The 26,465-nt window shown below is 39.0% G+C and overlaps 4 protein-coding genes and 1 pseudogene across 7 annotated transcripts in view; 2 read left to right on the forward strand and 3 right to left on the reverse strand.

The window, feature by feature from the left end:
• LOC127416310 (WD repeat-containing protein 20-like) overlaps nt 1–26,465 on the forward strand; it is a 143,030-nt gene that overhangs the window by 11,793 nt on the left and 104,772 nt on the right. The window contains exon 3 of one of the 3 annotated variants that reach the window (XM_051655591.1): nt 5,206–5,224. The exons of the other annotated variants lie outside the window; for them this stretch is intronic. The gene's annotated coding sequence lies outside the window, so the exon portion shown is untranslated. Of the gene's footprint in view, nt 1–5,205; nt 5,225–26,465 lie in introns of those variants that run through there. 3 annotated transcript variants of the gene reach the window in all.
• On the reverse strand, nt 886–11,178 carry LOC127416323 (alpha-1,6-mannosyl-glycoprotein 2-beta-N-acetylglucosaminyltransferase-like). Its single transcript, XM_051655620.1, has 2 exons — nt 11,051–11,178; nt 886–4,908 (listed from the first exon to the last, which is right to left on the reverse strand). The coding sequence occupies exon 2, from the start codon at nt 4,677–4,679 to the stop codon at nt 3,336–3,338; it is 1,344 nt and encodes a 447-aa protein (XP_051511580.1). The 5' UTR covers nt 4,680–4,908; nt 11,051–11,178; the 3' UTR covers nt 886–3,335.
• rps29 (ribosomal protein S29) lies at nt 16,544–18,494 on the forward strand. Its single transcript, XM_051655669.1, has 3 exons — nt 16,544–16,710; nt 18,074–18,173; nt 18,392–18,494. Exons 1-3 carry the CDS (start codon nt 16,649–16,651, stop codon nt 18,398–18,400), a joined length of 171 nt encoding a protein of 56 aa, XP_051511629.1. The 5' UTR covers nt 16,544–16,648; the 3' UTR covers nt 18,401–18,494.
• On the reverse strand, nt 21,414–23,391 carry LOC127416351 (apolipoprotein B-100-like). 2 transcript variants are annotated; one of them, XM_051655664.1, is made up of 4 exons: nt 23,244–23,391; nt 22,777–23,103; nt 21,889–22,256; nt 21,414–21,797 (listed from the first exon to the last, which is right to left on the reverse strand). In XM_051655664.1, exons 2-4 carry the CDS (start codon nt 22,830–22,832, stop codon nt 21,727–21,729), a joined length of 495 nt encoding a protein of 164 aa, XP_051511624.1. In that variant the 5' UTR covers nt 22,833–23,103; nt 23,244–23,391; the 3' UTR covers nt 21,414–21,726. The 2 variants fall into 2 exon arrangements, 1 of the variants encoding a protein (XP_051511624.1); XR_007893092.1 differs by having other exon boundaries at nt 21,414–22,256; nt 22,788–23,391.
• LOC127415575 (apolipoprotein B-100-like) lies at nt 23,716–25,314 on the reverse strand (annotated as a pseudogene).

A 26,465-nucleotide genomic window follows, 5' to 3' on the forward strand; every position in this document is an offset into this window, starting at 1 on the left:
GTTTCAGTGGTAAACACTCGACTGTCTCAACTTTATTGGAGCGTGTTGCAATCATCTGATTTGAAATTACTGTACATTTAAAAAAAAACAATGACATTCACAAGGTGAAACATCATATAATGTGTAGCAGTAGTGCTTTCAATATAGCAAAGCGTGAATATAATTTACAAATCACTTCTTTTTGTTTTTATTAGCATTTATCATACTGTCCCAACTTTTTCGTAATTGGGGTTGTATTATTTATGTGTTATATTTACAATGCATCATCATGTATCAATCCTAAAGTAGAAAACCTTGTCATATTTATTCGCTAATTTGAGTAAATTTTACAGGTAAATAAATAAGTAAATGTGACATGTTGTTTCGAAGCTGTTGTCTCCAGCATGCACCGGCTTGAATAATAACCGAGCTTGCATGGTTTCACTGTTTGAAGTTTATTTACACCATTTTTTTTCTTGATTTTGTTGTAATGTTTGGTAACTTCTCGTTTTGTGGAGTCTAAAGTTCATTTTCTACTCAAAATTACCCATTCACGATTAAAATAATTATCTGTTCATTATTATTATTATCTGTTAGTTATAATATTAATTATTCAGACATAAAGCGTCACTACAAAATTGTATAAAATTGGAGATTGAATTATAAAGCACATCCACATGGCTAGCTGTAATCAAACTGCTTAAAACCTCTTTTGTATATAGGCAGATGAATCCTGCTGGCTTGTATTGTATTTCTTGCATTGAAAGTTTGCAAAATGGACTTGAACATGGTAAAATGCGGTAAACGGAGCCAAGAGTTGCCTCCTAAACTCTTGATGGTAGCTGGAATAGTTACCAAATTAGCCCAAATATTTAGTCAACACTGAAACAGCATTCACAACCCTTTTTACTTTGGCAATCGGACATATTTCCAATCGAAACAGGATATTCAACCAGTATAGTGGTCTTAAAGGAGTATTTCGAGTTTAATACTGGTTAAGCTCAGTCGACAGTATTTGTGGTATAAAGTTGGTTACCACAAAAATAAACACAAATGTGTGTTCCAATGAGACACTTACAATGGAAGTCAATGGGGTCAGTAATCTGTAAACATTAAAATACTCACTGTTTCAAAAGACACAAGACATAAACAATATGTGTGTTAACATGATTTTACTGTCATACACTTTCTAACTGCATCTGTGTAACGTTATAGACAATTTTACCACTCTGTTGCCATGACGACATAACATTGTAAACACTAAAACAACAGTAAAACCACTGATTTAAACAACTTTCCAGCTCAAATAATACACAGGTTTTAACAGTAGAATTAATGAATTATAAGCATCACATTTCTGCCTTTAAACCTTCCAAAAATTTATCCCATTGACTTCCATTGCAAGTGCTTCACTGATACCTCAATTTTTGCTTTAAGAAAAGGAGGGACGAGTCGAAATAATTTTTTGTGTTAATGAACATTATACCGCAAACGCTGTTGATTGAGCTTAACCGGTATTGAACCCGGAATATTCCTTCAACACTTCAGTACATCACACGCTTATATCTCCAGGGCTTTACTTTTCACACTTCATTATACAGTATATGTGAACATCGAGGGCACAGATCTGTGTCACGGCTAAATGGAAGCTCGTGTAAATAGGACAAAGCATCTACAATGGGCTAATGAGGGCTGCGAGATAGCCAATGCAATTTTAATGTCTTGCAAAAGCTTTAAAACCATTCCAATACTTGAACATGTTCAATATGAAGCACAACTTTAGAGGCTACACCTTTAAAATCAGTCACATTCAAGCAAATATAAAATAGTTCATCTGCATACAAAAATAGCCCAGTATAGCACAATATTTCACAGAATGTCAAATTTTGACCAAAAGTAAACATTCCATGTATTTTGTCTGCAGGTAAATATATACACACATATGTAATTCATAAGAAAGTTCATGCTTTTTGCAGATTTGAAAATTATACATACAAAAAAAATAAAAAATTTTAAATGGCATAAAAATGCAATAATGTTTTAATAACATATATGAGTGACAACTAGGGCCGGGCTATATAGCTTTAAAATTATATCTCGATATTTTCCAGCCATTGACGATATTCAATATATATCGCCATATTTATGTATTTGATCTAAAATGGCTTAAAGAAGAGGAAAAAACAACATTTCAACCAACCATCCACTGTTGAAGATTATTTAAAAAAAATGTTAATATAAGATCCAGTTAAAAATATTTAAAACTGAAGTGTGCAACTTTTATGGTGTTAAAATACTTTCTCCTATCCCATCTTAATATGCATAGATGACTATATGTAAGCCATTCATAGGTTAATTTGTTTGAAAACTGTAAACACTGTGTCTCTGTGGAACTCTGTTTGTTTTGAGCGGCCCGTCCAGCCTGACACAACAACATATGACATGACTTGGGGGCGGGACTATCCGTTAACTTAACTTCATGCAGCACTGTGCAGACCCAACGGCGCCGGACTTGAAGCAAAGCATGTCGGTTAGAAATTTTGTCCGACTTTAGACGGCGTAACTGTGATGTATGCCATCAAAGTACCGCGAAAGGTTGTGCTTGGTGGCTCTCTTTTCAACTCCTCCCCCGACGGCAACCAGCAAATCTCGCCGGTCGGTAAGGCAAGGCACAGTTCAAGATGAACACACCTAAAGTTTATTTTTTGTAATTATTACACACTTCATCTTTAAGTAATTGATCAAATAAATCTGTTTTAAAGGAATATTCCGGGTTCAATACAAGTTGAGCTCAATCGACAGCATTTGTGGGATAATGTTGATTACCACAAATAATAATTTAAACTTGTCCCTCCTTTTAAAACAAATACAAAAATTGAGGTTACAGTGAGAATTGCCAATTTTTGGAGTGATTAAAGGCAGTTTAATTCCTCTTATAAAACTTGCGTGTTATTCGAGCTGTAAAACTGGTTAAATCGTAATTTTTACAGCGATCTTAGGGTTTACAGCATTAGTTGTCATGACAACGAAGTTGTAAAATTGGATATAACTTTATATTAAAAGCAAATTAAAATCATTGCAAAATTTACGATGCTAATATATTTTATATTGACAGCAAAATCATCGTAAATGTATACTGATACACCGATATATTGCCCAGCCCTATTGATAGCAATGACGAGTTTTCAATGATGATACTTGAATGATGCTCATAACCACCGAATCCAAACGTCACATACTTTTTTTTTATTTGGAATATTTCAATAAAACAGGCAATATGACGAAATAGTCCATAAAGTATTCTTAAAGGCTTTCATTTGAGGATGCAAAAACAACGAAAACAAGAGAATAAAGAGTCACTGTAATCGAAGATAGCTCTTGCAGAGTTCATGGTCCCTGATGTCGCCCCAACCTCCATTTTTCACAAGGGGGGCCACTCCTTTGGCCCCAGACGCAGGCAGTCTCTTTGTGATAAGCAACTGTTTTGGGAACAGCTGATTCCTGCTGATCTGAAGAATGTTTTCGAACTTTGTCTTCTGGCTGGTAGGCATGCAAGCCGACTTTTTGTGGTGCATGCCACAATCGCCAGCGTGGAAAATGCGAGGTGCCTCACAGACCATTACCTTCAGGAACGTGGGCAAACAAGTCATCGTAAGATGCTGCAATGACCAGTCCCAGTTGTAGTCGTCATAGGTGCAGAAGGCATCGGTGCATCTGAGGAGCTTCTGGTAAGCATTTCGGCTTAGCGCCATGCCCATGTTGTGCTCGGTGGACTTCCATGCTTTCACCTCAACTTTGTTGGCTTTGCTGGAATAGCTGATGTGCCCGTAGCTCCCCAAAGACAGGATATCACAATCAGGACACTGCTCTTTCTTTAGCGAAGCCATCAGCTTGAGAAGGTGATAAAAATCGGGGGTGAGGTAGTGGTCCTCTTCAATGAGCAACACAAGCCCTTGGTGGTCTTTCAACACCCGGACTCTATCCCAAACAAAGTGCAGCTTCCACCACCAGTGGTGTTTGGTCTGAGAGAACTTGGCTTCCCGATAGTGGCCGAAGGAGTCTGGGTACTCTGCGTTTATGCAGCCTAACGTTAAGGCATCTTTCTTGGGAATGTCTCGGGGACAGTCTCTTGGATCATTCCCAGGGAACTCTTGAGGATAGAGCTGGATACTAAAAGGGAAGAATATTTGGAGAACAAGACAGAAGTCAACGGAGGTGACTATCTGGTTGATCTCTGGTGACCAGAAGTCATGGCTGAATATCAGCAAAACATTCTCAATGCCCTCTGCCTTTCTTAAACTCTCCACCAAGAGTCGCATGTATTCCGGACGGTTGTGCACCTGAACCACTATGACGAGGTCATCCTTCTGTCGCACTGACCGAAACTTCTCCTCGTTTCTTAAGGTCTGGTCAAAGTTAAGTTGAAACACAATCCCTCTGTACACCAGGGTAGTGTTATCCACTTCAGGTTTGGCAGCTGGTTGTTTTTCTGGAAGGGTCTCGTTGACTGTTTTCCGAGTTACCGGTAGCGTGACCTGTACCGGACTTCCGCCGCTGCTCTGTTTAATGGTCTCCGCCTCCTTAGGAACCACAGCAGCGCTTGCCTTCTTTGTCTTACCACTATTCCAGACAGCAAATCCACCGATTATGACCACTAGAGTCAGCAGTACCACCTTTCGCTTGTAAATTCGGAATCTCATGATAGGCAGTCACCCTGTGGGATGGTTGGCGAGTTGATTCTGGAGACAAGGACAGCAGGTTTGCGATCCAGAAATGGTCTGCTCCAGCAGATTTTGTATAAAATGTTATCATAGAAAACAGCGCTATTGTCCTTGGTCCAAATTTTGGAATGTAACAGGGTTTCAATTTTGCTAAGGATAAATCCCATAAGGCATTTTGCTTAGAGGCAGAGGAGATGCATTTTACAACCTGTGGGAACAAATAGAAGGTGATTTTAGTAAGTATATAGTGGGAATGTTTTTGTAAATTATGACAATTTAGAAATTCATTCTAATATCTAACATGTACTTTTTTTATTGCACTTTACATTTTAAGACAGTAATACCACGATGACCACAAAAAGTGATAAACAGAACCAAAAACAGAACTTCCTTCCTTAAAAAAAGAAGGAAGGCGGGGCCTGGGTAGCTCAGCGAGTATTGACGCTGACTACCACACCTGGAGTCCCGAGTTTGAATCCAGGGTGTGCTGAGTGACTCCAGCCAGGTCTCCTAAGCAACCAAATTGGCCCGGTTGCTAGGGAGGGTAGAGTCACATGGGGTAACCTCCTCGTTGTCGTGATTAGTGGTTCTTGCTCTCAATGGGGCGTGTGGTAAATTGTGTGTGGATCGTGGAGTGTAGCATGAGTCTCCACATGCTGCGAGTCTCCGCGGTGTCATGCACAACGAGTCACGTGATAAGATGCACGGATTGACGGTCTCAAAAGTGGAGGCAACTGAGACTTGTCCTCCGCCACCCAAATTGAGGCGAGTAACCGCTCCACCACGAGGACCTACTAAGTAGTGGGAATTGGGCATTCCAAATTGGGGAGAAAAGGGGATAAAAAATAATAATAATAATAATAATAATAATAATAATAAAAATTATGATTTCACACATACAACAAACTCTGTAGCCTATAATATTTAGGTCTAAAATAGCCCGAAATGAAATTGTAGAATGGAAAATGACTATATGCTCTAAGTACTGCTGACATGACATGTAATTTCATTTGTTGCATTTCTACACACTGCTATGATGATGAATTATCCAAATTTGTAATAAGATCTAAAATATTTAGCATCACACAATAGAGTTTCCACACTGCGTCAAGAAAGGCTGCAAATCCATTCATTTACAAGGACGTAAAAGAAAAACACTAAGGTTTGCAAAAGTGATGTTCCGTCATGCAATCAAACGTTTTTCAATTTTGTTGCAACAAACTTGACATGGGCATCTCTTGATCAATGGAAATTAAAAAAAAACAAAAATATTTTCTTTAGTGTGAAAACAACCTAAGAGACAGTGTAAATATATAACAAATGTGGGCCAGGCTTTAAAGCCAAAAACCAATGGGAGTCCAGACCTAATTACTAAACTCTGTGGATTTAACCTGACTCCAAGAGCTGCTAATTAGAATATTACAACAGTGACAGTGGAGTGCAGACAGTACTGAATATAAACTTAGTATCATGCTCTAATACAGACAATGACTGTTTACAGATTTGACAATCTGAATAAGATCCAGATTGCAGATCAGACTGCAGATTCTAAACAGGTGTAGAATTACGTAGGGATATAGGGACACGCCCCTACCAACTTTCAGAAAATCAAAAATGTCCCGACCAACATTTGGGCAGGCAGTTTTAACACTTCTAAAATACTTTAACTTTTAAATTAGAATAAAAGCATATTATAATGACTATTACAAATTCTCAGTATCATTATTCATGTGTAAATAATGTAGGGCTTTACTGGTTGTTTAGATCAGTGTTACTATCAGAAATAATTAATAATTATTTCTTTAGTTATAATTAATATTTAAATTAATTAATTGAATTTAACTCATTAAAACCTAATTTGATGCTCCAGTAAATGTAGTACGCTACATTTAGGAGCGGGTTTGGTTATTAGCAATAATTAATAATTATCAAAGATAATTATTAAAATCAATAGAACATTGATGAGAATCAATGTTAGCTTCTTTAATCCTTTACATCAACAATTATCAAAGATAATCGTTAATTGTTAACATCGATGAAACATTAATTACAATTAACACTAGCTTATTGATCATTCAAATTCAACAATCATCACAGATAATTATCAATTATCAAAAATCAACAGAATATTAATAAGGATTAACATTGACGGGGCACCACCCTGGAATCAGGGACTAATAACCAGACAGTAAAACAGTCTCAATATTAGATTGTTTTCTTAGGAAAATCGACATCTGAAGAATATCGATTTTCGGGAAAAAAACAATGAATGTAGGCTTGAATTCGAGCACTGACATCCCATCAGCATGACACAGGTGTATGCAAAACAAACCAAAACACTTCTCTTTGTAATATAAACAACGTTTATTTATGCAGTAATATCAATTAATAATTAATACAATGCAGTCAATAAACTTCCAACTTCCAACTACAAAATAAACAGTGATATGATTAGATATGGAAATCAAAATAATCCTATAACACATGAGGGTGTGTGTGTGTGTGTGTGTGTGTGTGTGTGTAACGAGGGACGCGCACAAAATGGCGGACGTGACTCTCGTGGAGAGCATGTCATGCGAGACTTCCGGCCAGGGAATATGGCCGCGAATGTGGGTGGAGAGAAACCAGTCAATGGCATCTACCAGTTACCGTGTGTATCCGCTTGTACGATAGCTTAGGAACAAAGCTGAGCTTTATCACGAAGCTATCTAGGAGCCAAAAACGTGTGCCAGAATGTTTGTGAGGGGTCGCGTGCGTGCGTTGTTAGTACGAGAGAGAGAGAGAGAATTAAGTGACGGCCCCAAAGCCGGTTTCGCGATCGCGGGAGAGAAAGCAGCTGTTAGTTTATCACTCAGAGACGCGGTGGATGGCTCGTAAACAGTCCCGCGTTCTTTGATTCTTTAATGGATAAACTCAGTTTGCCGGTCTCACCCGCGATGGCGGAAACGCACAACAGTCCAATGTGGTTGGACCACAATACAGCAAATCAAATTTGTGATAATTAATACCCTGAGTATTAATAATGAGCGGACATGGCGGTCCGTAAACTGTACAAGCAAAAACCTTGAAACACAAGAATAACACACTATAATATTCTATCTCTGCCCAGACGTAACCTCTTACTTGAATCACATGAGGACACAGGTGGAATATGTGTTCATCCGTCCTTTAACTCTGACCCGGTTCCTTGAGGCTCGGGTGATGACGGGAGGCCGTTTCCTCGCTCTGTCGGCGGGCGGTACGGCTGCTGATTCTCGGCGGGCTGGCGGACAAATCAGAAACGTCAACTTGATTGAAGATGGAAGAGAAATCTTTAATCTCTTCACTTCTGTAGGCAAACGGATGAAGATGCGGATTGCTCGGCGGTCTCCTTCGGATCCGTTAGAGTGATCGGTTGAACACAGAGTAATCTCAACTCGTCCAGCGAGATGGAGATTGTATGGCCACAGTTTTAAGTAGGACGTTACTTCCTTGTGCCACGAGACTGCACCTGAGAGCAGCGATGAGCTGCGTCTACACACGGCGAGCAAAGTTGCTGGAAGCAAATCCCGAAAGCATTTCAGAGGTATTTCTACTCCTGATGATGTCATGGTTGAGGTGCGTTCTGTCATGTGCCTCATCCAATAGGAGTTGAGAGTTTGATCCTTTAGTGAGCAAGGCTTCATGGGACTTGTAGTCTGTTTTGGACTCCCTTTGTTTGATTTTGGTGCGGTTTTTATCAGTAAGATTTACGACGTGGTGTGTGGGGGCTGAGTTATGTTTTACGACTGTGTTAGGCCTGCCTTTGTCTTCTATCTGAATACATGAGGCCCAACAATTATTGTCCAACGTCTTCTGAAGCGGCGCATAAAAGGCGTTGTCACGTGGCACCTGTTACTTTGCGCTGTTCAGGAAGGATGCACCAATCATAGTCATTTGTGATTACTGTATAAGGGAAGTTTTTGGATTTTCTCCCCAATTTGGAATGCCCAATTCCCAATGCGCTCTAAGTCCTTGTGGTGGCGTAGTGACTCACCTCAATCTGGGTGGTGGAGGACGAATCTCAGTTGCCTCCGCGTCCGTGACCGTCAATCCACGCATCTTATCACGTGGCTTGTTGAGCATGTTACCGCAGAGATGTAGCGCATGTGGAGGCTTCACGCTATTCTCCGCGGCATCCGCGCACAACTCACCACGCGCCCCACCGAGAGCGAGAACCACATTATAGCGACCACAAGGAGGTTACCTCATGTGACTCTACCCTCCCTAGCAACCGGGTTGCTTAGGAGACCTGGCTGGAGTCACTCAAAATGCCCTCCAGGAGTGGTAGTCAGCGTCAGTACTCACTGAGCTACCCAAGCCCCCGTATAAGGGCTTTTTTAATCATTCTCTGGAGATAACATGGGTGGATTTCCATTTGTATCTTAGTTGCAAATCTTTAAACTAATAGATTTAAAAAAGCTTGCAATATGTCCCTACCAACTTTCAAACCAAACTTATGCCCTTGATTCTAAATGTAATCTTTACTTGTACCCTAAATGCAGCAATCCGTCCTGCGTAAACACATAATATCAGTGTATCGCATGTATTCAAAACAAACATTTCTGTGCATTCGAAGAGTGACAGTTTGTATCAATTCCTTGCATTTAAAACTAGCAACAGAATGGAACTGAATGCAGGGATCGAGACTATTTTAAATTGGACACATCCAACACACTCTCACGGTGAAATCGTCAAGATTCGTACGACTTTTCTAAATTAGGCTAATTCGTATGATATCGTGTGATTGCACTCGTTTGAATTCCAACGACTTACACTACAGCCAATGACGTCGCTGGACATCGTTTCCATCTAATATGCGACAGTTACTTGCTTCTGTCACACACAACAGCTTCCTATCATGTTTACACACTCTACTGATTGGTTAAGTTTAGGTAAGGGGTTTGGGTAAGGGCATAATAAGCATGTCCTTAACGACTCGTGCATGGAACTCACGCTTACTTCCACATTAGACATCCGGGAATTTGCACGTGATGAAGTCGTACGAGTTTATGCGACCAACATCGTGCAAGACCATACGAAATAGCCAACTCGTAAATTATGTACGACTTTTCATGAGATCGGTTTGGACACGTCTTAATTCGTTGTCTTAAAAATGTAAGGCTCATGGCGCAAGACACTGAAAAACAAAGAGACATGAAGCAATGGCTAAAGATGTAACGCACGCATACACAGACCAGCAATTTAAATCAGCGCAGGATGGTCAGGACACTCAAAAAAACAGAGCTATATATGATCGCAGAGTCACAGTGTTTACATGTTTTGGGGAAATCCATCTACAAATAGCTCACTTATAGTTGTCATTGCATATTAAGGTGGGATGAGAGAAAGTATTTTAACATCAAAATATTAAACACATCAGCTTTAATAAAAGACAAGAATGAGCAGTTTTTTTCAGCTGAGGAGCTTACATCAAGGGTGTACATTTCAATTGAATGATCAGTCGGATAATTAGGCTGCATGCATGTAAATGAAGCTACTGAACTCGTATGTGACAACACAACATTTCTGAAAGAACCTCACTTAAGAGCAACATAAAAACTCTGATGTCATGAATATATTACTTTAAAATTCTTATAAGGAGATAACAAATAATTGCATGTAATAATACAATTGCAAACATTTACAAGCAATTTCCTTTAATTATTTTGATTGTTTCTTAGCTCTGAGGCTGCATGTCCCTAATTAATCAAATCTGGTCATTCATAACTGATGGATAGCCTAATATAGCATAAAAGATGTAACTCCTTTCAACATAACAATCATCTGCTTAAAATAATACATGAAGATAATAAGAAAGAAAATACACATTGCACCAATAAATATCTAATTCACTACCAAATCTGTAGTGAATCTATAAGACAGACTTCCTTATTATTTCCATACACAAACACACACAAACATACATACATATATATATATATATATATATCTTGAGCTTGATAACACAAATGAGCATTGAATAAAGTTTAAAAATAAGGACGTATACTGAAGCTCGTGCACATGCATTTATTGTAGCTGCATGCATGTGCTAAATCGAGCAGAGCACGAGCTACAAAACAGACGAAATAAACATGCCAGTGCGTGCATTAACCCTTTATAGTTTTTTTTTTTTTTACATTGTTAATTTCAAGTGACAGATCATATATTTCCCGTTATATGCATGTCGATGTGTGTATTTTGGTGATTCAGATGCTGTCACTGGTTAGCTTGCTGGTTACCGATTCTAAAAGCAGAATATTTAAGAGGTGCCGCATTCAGATCCATAACACGGCACGAAAATAGAAATATAAAGGGAATGAAACACTTACAAATATGCACGGCGGCTGTCATATCCAAATAAAATAAAAATGCATTGTAGTTCAAGTGTGTATCATGTTGTTAAGGCTCCGTGCGGAGTCCAACACTCCGGTCAAACCAGCCGCGATTAAAATCTGTGTGTGTGTGTGTGTGTGTGTGTGTGTGTGTGTGTGTGTGTGTGTGTGTGTGTGTGTGTGTATATGCGCGCGCGCGCGCTCCTATTGCGATAATTACGGTAATTTGTGCTTTCTGACTCCTGTTCACTGGATAGGATAGCGAACCTTACAACAATAAAACAAACAAACAAAAAATCGTTTATTAAGTGTTTGTGAGGTGTTGGTGTTCATTAATATGTTTTATTTAGCCTGTGTGAAAGGTGCATGGTTTATAACCACAGCTTACTGCATTAACATTAGATAATATTATAAATTAAACATTTCTACCAAGGAACTCTCATTGTAAATGTCACTAATATGTAACGTGTAATAAACTTTGGATTGTAGAGTCCTGTAGAAAAATCTATCTATCATGACAGACAGAAAGAAAGAACGACAGAACGATAGATAGATAGATAGATAGATAGACAGAACGATAGAACGACAGACAGATAGAAAGCTACATAGAAAGGTAGACAGATAGAACGGTACACAGACAGATAGGACGATAGACAGAACGGTAGACAGACAGATAGAACTATAGATAGATAGATATACAGACAGACAGAATGATAGAACGATAGATAGACTGGTATATAGATAGATAGACAAATAGATAGAAAGATAGACAGACAGACAGAATGATAGAACGATAGATAGAACAGTATATAGATAGATAGATAGACAGAATGATAGACAGACACAGACAGACATATAGATAGATAGACAGACAGACAGAACGATAGAACGATAGATAGAATGGTATATAGATAGACAGATAGATAGAACGTGACAGACAGACAGATAGATAGATAGATAGATAGATAGATAGAACTATAGATAGATTGATAGACAGATAGAACGATAGATAGAATGGCAGACAGACAGACACAGACAGACAGATAGATAGAACTATAGACAGATAGAACGATAGATAGAACGGTATATAGATAGAGACAGACAGAACAGTAGACAGACAGATAGAACTATATATAGATAGACAGACAGAATGATAGAACGGTTTACAGATAGACAGAACAGTAGACAGACAGACAGACAGATAGAACTATAGATAGATAGACAGACAGAATGATAGAACGGTTTACAGATAGACAGAACAGTAGGCAGACAGACAGATAGATAGACAGACAGACACAACGATAGAATGGTAGATAGAACGGTAGACAGATAGACAGACAGAACGATAGATAGACAGATAGATAGAAAGATAGACAGATAGACAGACAAACAGATATATAGAACTATAGATAGATAGATAGATAGACAGACAGACAGAACGATAGAACGATAGATAGAACAGTAGACAAATAGACAGAACGGTAGACAGACACAGACAGACAGAACTATAGAACGATAGATAGAACGTAGAAAGACAGACAGACAGATAGATAGAACTATAGATAGATAGATACAATGGTAGGCAGATAGATAGATAGACAGGCAGACAGAACGATAGAATGATAGATAGAACGTAGACAGACAGACAGAACTATAGATAAATAGATACAATGGTAGGCAGATAGATAGGATATAGTAGATAGATAGATAGATAGACAGATAGAAAGAAAGATAGACAGACAGAACGATAGAACAATAGATAGAACGTAGACAGACAGACAGATAGATAGAACTATAGATAGATAGATACAATGGTAGGCAGATAGGTATATAGATAGATAGATAGATAGATAGATAGAAATGACAGACAGACATATAGATAGATAGACAGACAGACAGACAGATTGATAGAATGGTAGACAGACACAGACAGACAGACAGATAGACAGAATGGTAGACAGACAGACAGAACTATAGATAGATAGATAGACAAACAGAACGATAGAACTATATATAGAACGGTAGACAGATAGACAGAACAGTAGACAGACACAGACAGATAGACAGAACTATAGATAGATAGATAGACAGACAGACAGAACGACAGAACTATAGATAGATACAATGGTAGGCAGATAGATAGATAGATAGATAGATAGATAGACAGAATGATAGAACGGTAGACAGACAGACAGACAGATAGAACGATAGACAGATAGACAGAACAGTAGACAGACACAGACAGACAGATAGATAGAACTATAGAATGATAGATAGAACATAGACAGACAGACAGAATGATAGAACTATAGATATATAGATACAATGGTAGGCAGATAGATAGATAGATAGATAGATAGAAATGAGAGACAGACAGACATGATAGATAGATAGATAGATAGATAGATAGATAGATAGACAGACAGATAGATAGAACTATAGACAGATAGAACGATAGAGACAGACAGACTGAACAGTAGACAGACAGACAGACAGATAGAACTATAGATAGATAGACAGACAGAATGATAGAACGGTTTACAGATAGACAGAACAGTAGGCAGACAGACAGATAGATAGACAGACAGACAGAACGACAGATAGATAGATAGACAGGCAGACAGATAGACAGACAGACAGAACGATAGAATGGTAGATAGAACGGTAGACAGACAGACAGATAGAAGGATAGATAGAACGGTAGACAGATAGACAGAACGGTAGACAGACAGACATAACAATAGATAGAACGGTAGACAGAGACAGAATGGTAGACAGACAGACAGACAGACAGACAGAACTATAGATAGACAGATAGATAGATAGATAGACAGACAGATAGAACGATAGATAGAACAGTAGACAGATAGACAGAACGGTAGACAGACAGACACAGACAGAACGACAGAATGGTAGAACGGTAGACAGACAGACAGAACGATAGATAGATAGTATGGTATATAGATAGATAGACAGATAGACAGACAGACAGATAGATAGAACTATAGATAGATAGATAGATAGACAGACAGAACGATAGAACGATAGATAGAACAGTAGACAGATAGACAGAACGGTAGACAGACACAGACAGACAGACAGATAGAACTATAGAATGATAGATAGAACGCAGACAGACAGATAGATACAATGGTAGGCAGATAGACAGACAGATAGACAGGCAGACAGAACGATAGAATGATAGATAGAACGTAGACAGACAGACAGACAGAACTATAGATAAATAGATACAACGGTAGGCAGATAGATAGGTATATAGATAGATAGATAGATAGACAGATAGAAAGATAGACAGACAGACAGAATGATAGAATGATAGAACAATAGACAGAATGTAGACAGACAGACAGACAGATAGATAGAACTATAGAACGATAAATAGAACGTAGACAGACAGAATGATAGAACTATAGATATATAGATACAATGGTAGGCAGATAGATAGATAGATAGATAGATAGATAGATAGATAGATAGATAGACAGAAGGTAGACAGACAGACAAAATGATAGAACGGTAGATAGAACGGTAGACAGACAGACAGACAGACAGATAGAACGATAGATAGAACGGTAGACAGATAGACAGAACGGTAGACAGACACAGACAGACAGACAGACAGATAGAACTATAGATAGATAGATAGATAGATAGACAGACAGACAGAACGATAGAATGATAGAATGGTATATAGATAGATAGACAGATAGATAGAAAGATAGACAGATAGACAGACAGACAGACAGATAGATAGAACTACAGATAGATACAATGATAGGCAGATAGATAGATAGATAGAAATGACAGACAGACAGATAAATAAATAGATAGAAATGACAGACAGACATATAGATAGATAGATAGATGGATAGATAGATACGATAGATAAAACGGTAGACAGACAGACAGAACGATAGAACGGTAGATAGAAAGGTAGACAGACAGACAGACAGATAGAACGATAGATAGAACGGTAGACAGACAGACAGAACGATAGACAGACACAGACAGACAGACAGATAGAACTATAGAATGATAGATAGAATGTAGACAGACAGACAGACAGATAGATAGAACTATAGATAGATAGATACAATGGTAGGCAGATAGATAGATAGATAGATAGAAATGACAGACAGACAGACAGACAGATAGATAGAAATGACAGACAGACAGACATATAGATAGATAGATAGATAGATAGATAGATAGATAGACAGGCAGACAGAACGATAGAAAGGTAGAGAGACAGACAGACAGATAGAACTATAGAACGATAGATAGAACGTAGACAGACAGATAGATAGAACTATAGATAGATAGATACAATGGTAGGCAGATAGATAGACAGATAGACAGGCAGACAGAACGATAGAATGATAGATAGAACGTAGAAAGACAGACAGACAGATAGATAGAACTATAGATAGATAGATACAATGGTAGGCAGATAGATAGATAGATAGATAGATAGATAGATAGATAGATAGATAGATATAAATGACAGACATACAGACATATAGATATATATAGATAGAAATGACAAACAGACAGACATATAGATAGATAGATAGATAGACAGACAGAGAACGATAGAACAGTATATAGATAGATAGATAGATAGATAGATAGATAGATAGATAGATAGATAGGAAGACAGACAGACAGGACGATAGACAGAACGGTAGACAGACAGATAGAACTATAGATAGATAGATAGATAGATATACAGACAGACAGAATGATAGAACGATAGATAGAATGGTATAAAGATAGATAGACAAATAGATAGAAAGATAGACAGACAGACAGAATGATAGAATGATAGACAGAACAGTATATAGATAGATAGATAGACAGATAGAATGATAGACAGAATGGTAGACAGACACAGACAGACAGACAGACATATAGATAGATAGACAGACAGACAGAACGATAGAACGATAGATAGAATGGTATATAGATAGATAGACAGATAGATAGAACGTAGACAGACAGACAGACAGATAGATAGATAGAACTATAGATAGATAGATACAATGGTAGGCAGATAGGTATATAGATAGATAGATAGATAGATAGATAGATAGATAGATAGATAGATAGATAGATAGAAATGACAGACAGACAGACAGATAGATAGATAGATAGATAGATAGATAGATAGAACAGTAGACAGACAGACACAGACAGACAGACAGACAGAACTATAGATAGACAGATAGACAGACAGACAGACAGACAGACAGACAGACAGACAGACAGATAGATAAACAGATAGTAATCAGTGGGTATTCCCAAACCAGGATGGGCGTTTCTGAGCTACCCAATAAAAGTAGGAAATCTCAATGTAGTAGCAAATCGTGTAAAGCGGTTGAAAAACGCCCCTCCCGGTTTGAAAACACCTATTTTTGTTCTGCAGAGACACAATGTAAGTGCGATCTCAACCACTAGACGGAGACGCCTTTGATTTTGACACAGGATGCACGCCGTTCCGTAGAGGAAGAACATTTTTTTGTGCCTGCGCACTCCGTCTACTTCCTTTTCCACATCCCGATCGAGAGAGACACAATGGGTCATCAGCAGCTCTATTGGAGTCACCCTAGAAAATTCGGCCAGGGATCCCGTTCCTGGTCAGTTTCTGCCTCTGTAACATGTTTAATATGTAGAGTGTAAGAAGGCGCGTGAATTCGGCTCGCTGAGCTTGTCTGGTGTTTATTAAAGAGTTTTGTGAATGTAGCGCACATGGACTCAATATGGCGTCCCGGAACAGCATGCTGTTCTGCATGTTGCAGTTGGTAATTTTTGCAAAAATGACAGTAGTTCATAATTATAGTTTAACTGCGGTGTTTATAGTGAGACCTATATAAGAACAGGTTTCCCATCGTATTGATAACATTAATGTAACGATGTCTTTTATAGTAGAAGTATAGCAAACAAAGTTATGAATAATATCGAATAACTAAAATTCGTGTCTTAAATAGTATTAGTACTTATTCCAAGTCCACTCCTAATGATGATCGAATTTTACATTTCCGATCATAATTCCATATAATAATGGAGTATATTTGGGAAAAGATGTTTTTTTTTTTTTTTGCATGTATTTCATGCGTCGGTTTTTCATCTAATTAACATCGCAATCTAATTAACATCTGCTAAACATCTTAAAAAGATCAGGTTTACGTACCTTCTAAAATATAAAGGTCTCAAAGTCATCTGCTGAATGTCTGATTGACATCCGAGAGGAAACGTCTTATGGATGTATTCCAAACATCGTAAAGACGTTTTCCAGATGTAAACACATCAGATAGACGTCTGAGCCATGTACATGTGCCATCAGGGATGGAAATGTAATCTCCGATTACAAATTATTATTTTGTCCATTTTGTATATAATAATGTGTGCATATCATTAATTGGTGATCATTCCCAATTTTGACTCTCTTATGTGTTTTAAGTATTTATTTATTTTTGGATTTTTCCCCTTTTTCACCCAATTTTGGAATGTCCAATTCCCAATGCGCTTTTACGTCCTCGTGGTGGCGTAGTGATTCGCCTCAATCCGGGTGGCGGAGGATGGATCCCAGTTGCCTCTGCGTCTGAGACCATCAACCCACGCATCTTATCACGTGGCTTGAGCGCGTTGCCACGGAGACATAGCGCGTGTGGAGGCTTCATGCTATTCACCGCGGCGTCCGCGCTCAACTCACCACGCACCCAACCGAGAATGAACCACATTATAGCCACCACGAGGAGGTTACCCCATGTGACTCTACCCACCCTAGCAACCGGGCCAATTTGGTTGCTTAGGAGACCTGGCTGGAGTCACTCAGCACGCCCTGGGATTTGAACTAGCGACTCCAGGGGTGGTAGTCAGCGTCTTTTACCACTGAGCTACCCAGGCCCCGTTTTAAGTATTTTTAATTGGCTTTTTTTTTTCTGGAAGGCATTAATGTGGATTTGCATGCATTGATAACCTTTTTTTTTTGTCTCACAGCCGGGTATGCTCAAACAGACACGGCCTGATCCGCAAATACGGACTGAACATGTGTCGCCAGTGCTTCAGACAGTACGCTAAAGATATCGGCTTTGTGAAGGCAAGTATTTTTGCATTTAAAGTGTAATTATGATTATTCATTGAGTGACCCAGGATAGTCTTGTGTTCCTCTTTTAGAAGTTAAAAATGAATCTTGTAGTTAATGTGGAGCCTACAGTACACCTATATTTGTAAATGTGAATGTTTGGCTTATTTGTTGATTTGTAAACATGTTTACAGCTATTAACTCCCTTTCTTTGCCTCACTTTATTACTGCAGCTGGATTAAATGAGTGGACAACTGAACTTCCATGATGTGGAGTCAACATCCTCCCATGACGTCATGAAAAATTCAATAAAATATTGTTTGTTTTCCTGTTAAAGATTTGTTGTCTTAATTGGTTGTAGATGGTTTAGTACATAAGGTGTCACACTATGAAAGACCTGAAGATGTTTACATGAACAGATGGGTTACTGGAGCAGAAACTTTTATTAATATACACATGCTAATGGATGAGATCAATTATAGTTGAGGTTTATCTCTTATTGCAAAATAAAACTCAAAAAAAGAATGCAGCTGTCTTTTGGTTGTAGTAGCTGTGTGGTGGTGTGAGCAGTTAATAAATGGACTCAAACACGGCAATATTCTGAAGTTTTAAGTGATTTTCGAGCCTGAAAAATTCATGTAGATACATTAAATGCATCTTAAATCTTGGAAATATGTATTGTGAATATTATATGCTTGGTTGTAAAATGTAATCAACTTGAAGTTCTTTTTTAGTGCCATCTTTAATTCTTTTCCAGTCATCTGAATGAAATCATAAGTTAAAGTTATGCAAAAAGTTGTGATATCAAACAGGGTCAAGTCAAAAGTGTAATGTCAAACAGAAGAGGTGCACATGAATAAAAACAAAATCCTTGCATAGATACTAACATTTAAAATCTTAGTTCTTCTGTGAACACATCTAGTGGACTTTGTTATACTTGCAAATTATCTTAAGTTCTTTACAGTAAAGCCCAGTGCATACTACGATTTTAGCCATGATTCTGCTGTCAAGTGCAGACTTGTAACTACTTGCGCCTCAAAATCTCGACAACGATGGGATTCATACCCATGCGTACAGAGCATAATGGATTAGCGGGGTGAAAGGGACTGTTAGGGTTGAAAAATGGTAATTATCTCATTTACTTACCCTTGTAACGTCTAAAACTCGTACGACTTGTGTGGAATAGAAATAAAGATATTTTAATGCAGATATGATGTCTGTTTGTCCATACAATGCAAGTGAATGGTGACCAAATTTTCAAGCTCCAAAAAGGACATAACAGCATAACTCCAGTGGTTTAATCCATGTCTTCTGAAACTATCCAATCGATTTTGGGTGACAAAAATGTATTTTCACTATAAATCTTGACATCAGTAATCTCCTTGGCGATCATGATTTAAAGCTCGATTACATTTCCTAGCACCATCTAGCTCTCTGCACATGGTAAAGCACTAGGAAGCGTAATCGAGCTTGAAGTCGTGATCTTGCCAAGAGACTGCAATGGCAAGATGTACAGTGAAAATGTTATATTTTGGTCTGTTCTCATGCAAAATCGATTGAATTGTTTCAGAAGACATTGAATAAACCACTGGAGTCGTATGGATTACATTTATACTGCCGTTATGTGCTTTTTGGAGATTCAAATTTGGTAATCACTTGCATTGTATGGACAAATATATATATATATATATATATATACAGGTGCATCTCAATAAATTAGAATGTCGTGGAAAAGTTCATTTATTTCAGTAATTCAACTCAGATTGTGAAACTCGTGTATTAAATAAATTCAATGCACACAGACTGAAGTAGTTTAAGTCTTTGGTTCTTTTAATTGTGATGATTTTGGCTCACATTTAACAAAAACCCACCAATTCACTATCTCAAAAAATTAGAATACATCATAAGACCAATAAAAAAAACATTTTTAGTGAATTGTTGGCCTTCTGGAAAGTATGTTCATTTACTGTATATGTACTCAATACTTGGTAGGGGCTTCTTTTGCTTTAATTACTGCCTCAATTCGGCGTGGCATGGAGGTGATCAGTTTGTGGCACTGCTGAGGTGGTATGGAAGCCCAGGTTTCTTTGACAGTGGCCTTCAGCTCATCTGCATTTTTTGGTCTCTTGTTTCTCATTTTCCTCTTGACAATACCCCATAGATTCTCTATGGGGTTCAGGTCTGGTGAGTTTGCTGGCCAGTCAAGCACACCAACACCATGGTCATTTAACCAACTTTTGGTGCTTTTGGCAGTGTGGGCAGGTGCCAAATCCTGCTGGAAAATGAAATCAGCATCTTTAAAAAGCTGGTCAGCAGAAGGAAGCATGAAGTGCTCCAACATTTCTTGGTAAATGGGTGCAGTGACTTTGGTTTTCAAAAAACACAATGGACCAACACCAGCAGATGACATTGCACCCCAAATCATCACAGACTGTGGAAACTTAACACTGGACTTCAAGCAACTTGGGCTATGAGCTTCTCCACCCTTCCTCCAGACTCTAGGACCTTGGTTTCCAAATGAAATACAAAACTTGCTCTCATCTGAAAAGAGGACTTTGGACCACTGGGCAACAGTCCAGTTCTTCTTCTCCTTAGCCCAGGTAAGACACCTCTGACGTTGTCTGTGGTTCAGGAGTGGCTTAACAAGAGGAATACGACAACTGTAGCAAAATTCCTTGACACGTCTGTGTGTGGTGGCTCTTGATGCCTTGACCCCAGCCTCAGTCCATTCCTTGTGAAGTTCACCCAAATTCTTGAATCGATTTTGCTTGACAATCATAAGGCTGCGGTTTTCTCGGTTGGTTGTGCATCTTTTTCTTCCACACTTTTTCCTTCCACTCAACTTTCTGTTAACATGCTTGGATACAGCACTCTGTGAACAGCCAGCTTCTTTGGCAATGAATGTTTGTGGCTTACCCTCCTTGTGAAGGGTGTCAATGATTGTCTTCTGGACAACTGTCAGATCAGCAGTCTTCCCCATGATTGTGTAGCCTAGTGAACCAAACTGAGAGACCATTTTGAAGGCTCAGGAAACCTTTGCAAGTGTTTTGAGTTGATTAGCTGATTGGCATGTCACCATATTCTAATTTTTTGAGATAGTGAATTGGTGGGTTTTTGTTAAATGTGAGTCAAAATCATCACAATTAAAAGAACCAAAGACTTAAACTACTTCAGTCTGTGTGCATTGAATTTATTTAATACACAAGTTTCACAATTTGAGTTGAATTACTGAAATAAATGAACTTTTCCACGACATTCTAATTTATTGAGATGCACCTGTATATATATCTTTCTGCTTATTCCATGGAAAAAAGGAAGTCATGTGAGTTTGTGACAACATAAGGGTGAGTGAATGATCAAAATAATTATTTTAGAGTGAACTATTCTTTAAAGGAATAGCCTTATGATAGAAAATATAGGCCGTGTCTGAAACCAGGAAAATGCTGCCTCTGGAGAAAGGGCGGTTCTAGAGGCGGCGCCAGGGGTGGCCGCAGCCCCCTGGACAGAAGCCTGGCCCCCCATGTGCCGCCGCCACCCCCCCAGTTAGACATTTTGTTGCCACCCCAGACTAATCACTTGACCCTGCCAAGATTCTGACTCTGAAAGAATCATCAGGTGTGGCCTCAACCAGAACAGATCCTGGAAAATAATGGTAAAAAAAACCCCATTTAAATCAGGTGCACACAGTGATGCAGTTTTTAGGGGGGAGAATTACTGTTATTTTATGTACCTTCAATATTTACAGAGAAAAGATCAACAGGACATGTTCCAGTGACTTCAACCATAGCAGAATAGCTTGGATGTGCAACAGCATCTCTGCCAGCAGACGCCGCTGCTTCTAGGTTGTAAAAGTTGCTGCTTAGTTTTCCGGACACCATTCCAAGAGTAGGTACAGACAGTGACATACCCTCAGGAATGAAGATCTCAGGAAGAGGAATGCCAATGGATGCAATGTCCAAGCCAAGTTGTGGTGCATTCAGGTTTGGTGTTTTGAGGGCATTAGGAACGTTCAGATCTCTAGTGGATTTCCCACCCTGGGACAAAGGAAAAGTGATGTTGTAGAAAAGCTGGCCAAAGTGATATTCGGCAGCAGCCTCTCTGTTAAAAAAAAAAAAAACAAAAATCCTAAATAAATTGCCTTCAGTTAAACCACTCTGTGCATTATATGCAGAAAACTCACCATAATGGATGCACCGCAATCTCATTTTTTGAGGTTCATTTGATTGACACAAATTTAGGAACAACCTCATAGGAAAAGTGATCATAGGTAGGGCAGGAACCCTCAAATTCTGCAAATATGGTATATCAACAGTGTACATTTATTTTATATATTACATTTTTCCAATACATATTGTTGCAGATAATACATCTGCAACTGTTTTGAGTCGCAAGATGGCACCAATTAGCTGTTCCAACTTGCGTTGGTATAAAAAAAAAATAGAGAGAGCATGGAGTGATACGAGAGACACCAGTGCTTTGCCAGGGACAAGAGTAAAATATACAGTTTGGTAGTCATTATACAAACATATTTGACTGCTCAATGCCCCAACTGATCAACAGAAATCAAGTATTCCAGAGAGCTGTATAATAACAGAGAATTAAACATAATTGTGCAAACCTGTCTCCTACCTTCAGCCTGTACTCTAACTGTATCTTCCTCATCCTCCTAGACATAGTTGATGGTGGTTGTATACTTAGTAGCCTCTCCAGTGGGGTGCAGCTCAATAGCAAACCTAAACCCAGATCCAGTGTGCATTAAATGTTTGGGGAAAATATTATCCAAGAATCAAGATTCAGGATAGTAGCATCAGAATACTGCAGGACAGAACAGTACTTCAGTCCAGGAAAAAAACAAAAAAACAATTGTATTCCTCTTCGTCAATATGCTCCCCCCGTGGCAGGAACGATCTTTGTCTTAGTACCAACAGCAGAAACCAGAGAATTGCTGTATATGGGGGAACAAAAACAATGCATGGAACATTTACTAGTTTAATACTTTGTTAGAAAGACCATTATTGTGGCAGTACATAGATGTCAATAGAGTGCCCAGAATACTGTAGTGTGCCTTTAAGGACATTTATTTACCTTTTCTGCATTGGCATTTGAATACATTTCAAGACAAAATATCTTACACCATGCTGAAGAGCTTAGCTAGGTCTTGAAGAGTGAGTTTGACCTGGTTGTTGAGGGACCTTTGCTCAAAAGCTACTCTCATTATAGATATTAGAGCGCCTCTCCAGGCCAGAGTGAACGTAGTCAGGGAAGTGAGCTCCAACCTCAGTCACAAACTCAATGCCAGCAGATGGCATAAAAGCGACTTCACTCTGTGGAGTGAGTAGTCACAATATTAGTATCATATCATATTGACAAATCATTGAACAGAACTCTTGCAGAAGCATGTTGAACTCATCCTGTCTGGATTAAAACTCAGTCCTCCTTTGATTCCAGGAGTGAATGTTCCAGACAGAGCAACTCTCAGTGGAATACCAGAACCGGTGTCCAGCCAGTTCCCACCTCCTCATTTCCCAGGTTTCGGCACCAGTGTAACAGGGGGCATTAAAATGGGAGAGGAGGAGGCGGGAACCAGCTGAACAGTCAAAGTAATATTTTAATAAAAACTTAAAAGACATAAACACACACACAGCAGCTGCGTGTGGCTCTCTCTCTCTCTTGAACTGCCGCATCCGGCTTGTCTTTATCCCTCTCCTCGGCTGATTAGCCCGATTGGAGGTCAGTCGTGCACACTCACGGCCCGGCCCCACCCTCCTCCATCACAGAGAGCTTTTCTTACTGTGATCAAAGACTCTGTTGTTGTACTCAGTAACATCCACAAGGTTCAGGGTCTGTTTGCCAACACTGAACTCCAGACTCTCCCATGGCCATAGCCAAATACATAGAGACAAACAGACATAGGTCAGAAGCGCTCAACAAAAAGAGACTTCCAGCAACTTTTATCGAACTAAGTAATTTACTGACTTGAGAAAGAAGTGCACAAGAACATGTTTCTCAGTGCAAGCGCCAGAGGTCATATGATGCTACTCGTTGTCAAACTTGTAGTTGCAGGTCTGGGTGCTCCTGATAAGCTGAGCCAGAGGATAGTGCTTTGGAAGATAGAAAGACCAGTGTTAGAAATGTCACTCCACCAGTCTACACTTTGGTTTTATGCTGAACTTAAATGTCTCTGAGTTCAGCATGCCAGTGATGAGGGCCAGGGAACTAGTGTGGTCCTTCACTGGTTTGAACTCATCGCATCTGGACAGGTCTCTGTTGAGGGCGATGTCAGTAGCAATGTCCTCTCTGGTGTTTACAATGTAGTCAGTCTTGCACAGACCATTGATGGTGGGCTGGATTGGTAATAGCATCAAATAAGTGGACTTGAATTATATGCTATTAATTATACTTCAACAAACATCAAGCAATCCATTTACATTCATGATTTTATCAACTAACCATGTGCTTGTTGTTCTCTTCGTCAAGCACAGGGAAAGCAAGGGCAGAGACGATTCCTGTCTTAATGTTGAGTATGTTAACTAACTCATCTTCCTCAGGGAAGAGCTTGATCTCATTATCTCCCTCAACAGTGAACTGGGCATATGCTTCACCAAATGACAGCTACTGCATGATGTCGTGGGAGATGCACCGGCAGTCCAAGGTTTTTGAAACTGGTCTACAGTACATTTTCTATTATGCTTCTAAGGCAACTAACAGAGCATTCAGAGAATACATTTTCCAGTGTTTGTTCTGAAGGAATTGAACCCGTGGTCTTAGCATTGCTAGTGCCACTTATCGCTTAAAGGTGGCTGGGTAAAGACATCTACTTCTCCATTGCAGCTTTGAAGTTCTCAGTGCCGTCAGCTGGCCCAAACACAGGGTTTCCATTTGCATCGACATCAATCACTTCTCTCATTGTGCAGTCGGTGGTGTGCACGATGTAACTGCATATTCTGGGAATCTCAATCTTGACTTAATAGAAAATCATCAAGATTATGGTTTGCTTGGCTGTAGTGCTGCAGTGGTAGCAAAAACAGTAGCATTTTGATAATTTTGAGATGAGGTGCACACATACCTTGCAACTGGCCTTGGGACCACTGACTTCCTCATTCAAAGCATCCAAAGATGGGTGACCCAATAGCTGAGTGGTAAGGGCGCTTACCATGTGGGTGCAACTGCCATGACCAGCAAGTCCCCAGTTCAATTCCCAGCTGGCCAGACCATTTGCTGCATGTCATTCCCCTACTCTCTTTCCCCATGTTTCCTGTCTCTCTCCACTTTCACTGTCAAAAAAAAAAAAGGAATAAAATGGCCAAAAAAAGCATCCAAGGACAAAGCTTTGTAGAAGTATTCATACTTTTGGAAGCTCTTGTACCTTTTGGCCACTAGGGGCAGCAAAAAAAGCTATTTTGTGTGGATAGCTTTATATTTGGCAAAATGACTGAGATTTAATGTTTAATTAAGATAGTTTCAAGTGTAGATTTATGTGTAGATTTGTATTCTACATTATAATTTCAAGACACATACTCAAGCATGGTGTTTTTTCATCTTGAGCCTCTGTAATGGAAAGCATGCCCAGATGTTATGACATTTTGTTATAACCATGGCACTTGCATTGCAATCTTTAAATCTATAGTCATGGCCAAAAGTTTGCATACATCCAAAAGTACTGTATGTCCTGACTGATCTGCATTGAGTGTGGTCAACTGTTGCAAAGAAACATGGCTTTCATAAACTCTGAGCCACAATGGTGTGGAATTAGTATCATAAAATTGTAGAACTGCAGGAGCTTATTTAGTAAGTGGAATTCAGGCGAATTAGCCTTTCATTTTTTATTTTTACAATAAAGTATACCCAAATTCACCCTAGAAAATCCTACAAAATTCTATCCAGACTCTCACATGAAATCCAAGAGAAGCATTCATGGGGACGGGTCACCAGAAATTAATTGGAAATTTTTGCTAGATAAAATGAGTAGTTGTAGAAGTACGTACTTGACAAGGCTACAGAGCTCAAAAGCAGCAAAGGACAGAGCATATTGTACTCAGCTGGGACTGCGATCAGACTGTCAGACCTTGACTTTTATAGCTAATCTAGACTCATGGGTTCGTAGTCAGGGATGGATTATGATTTGCAAAGGCCAATTATCTCCAAGGTCTCCCCTCCTCTCCCACCATTTTTTTACATAGCAACTGGCCCAAAAGTTGGGGTGGGTTTCGTTTTCATTGTTGATGGGTTTTCGAGCGGGGGGATTGCCAAACTGGATTGCGCAACCTTAAAACCCGGGCTTGAATAATTAATGAGCTTGCATGGTTT

The sequence above is a fragment of the Myxocyprinus asiaticus genome, chromosome 25, assembly GCF_019703515.2.
Source record: "Myxocyprinus asiaticus isolate MX2 ecotype Aquarium Trade chromosome 25, UBuf_Myxa_2, whole genome shotgun sequence".
NCBI classification, from domain to species: Eukaryota; Metazoa; Chordata; class Actinopteri; order Cypriniformes; family Catostomidae; genus Myxocyprinus; species Myxocyprinus asiaticus.

Excerpts from the sequence above, each read along its gene's own strand:
- rps29 (XM_051655669.1), top strand. The coding sequence starts at position 16,649 with ATGGGTCATCAGCAGCTCTATTGGAGTCACCCTAGAAAATTCGGCCAG. Across the intron at positions 16,711-18,073 it reads GGCCAGGGATCCCGTTCCTG|CCGGGTATGCTCAAACAGAC; the intron begins GTCAGTTTCTGC and ends TTTGTCTCACAG.
- LOC127416351 (XM_051655664.1), bottom strand. The coding sequence starts at position 22,832 with ATGTCTAGGAGGATGAGGAAGATACAGTTAGAGTACAGGCTGAAGGTA. Across the intron at positions 22,257-22,776 it reads AGGCTGAAGGTAGGAGACAG|AGAGGCTGCTGCCGAATATC; the intron begins GTTTGCACAATT and ends TTTTTTTAACAG. Across the intron at positions 21,798-21,888 it reads TTTCTCTGTAAATATTGAAG|GATCTGTTCTGGTTGAGGCC; the intron begins GTACATAAAATA and ends ATTATTTTCCAG.
- LOC127416323 (XM_051655620.1), bottom strand. The coding sequence starts at position 4,679 with ATGAGATTCCGAATTTACAAGCGAAAGGTGGTACTGCTGACTCTAGTG.